Consider the following 506-nt stretch of genomic DNA (forward strand, 5'->3'; position numbering starts at 1 on the left):
GTGTGTGTGTGTTTGTATATATATATATATATATATATATATATATATATATATATTAGATATAAAATATATTTTGTGTTTTTAATATATATAAAAATATACGTTCCCATTATAAAATTAGTGCATATGTGTTCGCACACATACTTCGCTATGCTGTAGTCCGACGCTCGCGCCGCCTGTAGCCCCTCTTTTCCATATATGGCTACCCCGACATGTGCCGTCTGGATCATACTCACATCATTACCACCGTCACCCACCGCAAGGGTACGATACCCCTTCTCGTTCATGAGTCTGTATGGGAGAATGTGTGTGTTATTTTGATTTGCAAACAGAGCAGAATAATGAAGATAATGGTATGAACGAGTTTATATAAACTATACATCAAAGGCATATATTGATCCTTCTCTGTATTTGCACAGAAACGTAAACGCATAATGCGAAATATAGAATCATTGAGCATGTATTGCGCATACAATTCGTGCAGTCAACGAATGCTAAGCAAGCTA

General features: G+C 36.0%; 1 protein-coding gene across 1 annotated transcript; it reads right to left on the reverse strand.

Annotated features, from left to right (window-relative positions):
* Positions 1–144: 144 nt before the first annotated feature.
* Positions 145–287, reverse strand: SARC_17657 (hypothetical protein; the record flags this gene model as incomplete). Its single annotated transcript, XM_014288251.1, has 1 exon — positions 145–287. A coding segment is annotated over one exon (143 nt), but the record flags the coding sequence as incomplete, so codon positions are not given.
* Positions 288–506: the final 219 nt, after the last annotated feature.

The sequence above is a fragment of the Sphaeroforma arctica genome, assembly GCF_001186125.1.
Source record: "Sphaeroforma arctica JP610 unplaced genomic scaffold supercont1.11575, whole genome shotgun sequence".
Taxonomy (NCBI): Eukaryota; class Ichthyosporea; order Ichthyophonida; genus Sphaeroforma; species Sphaeroforma arctica.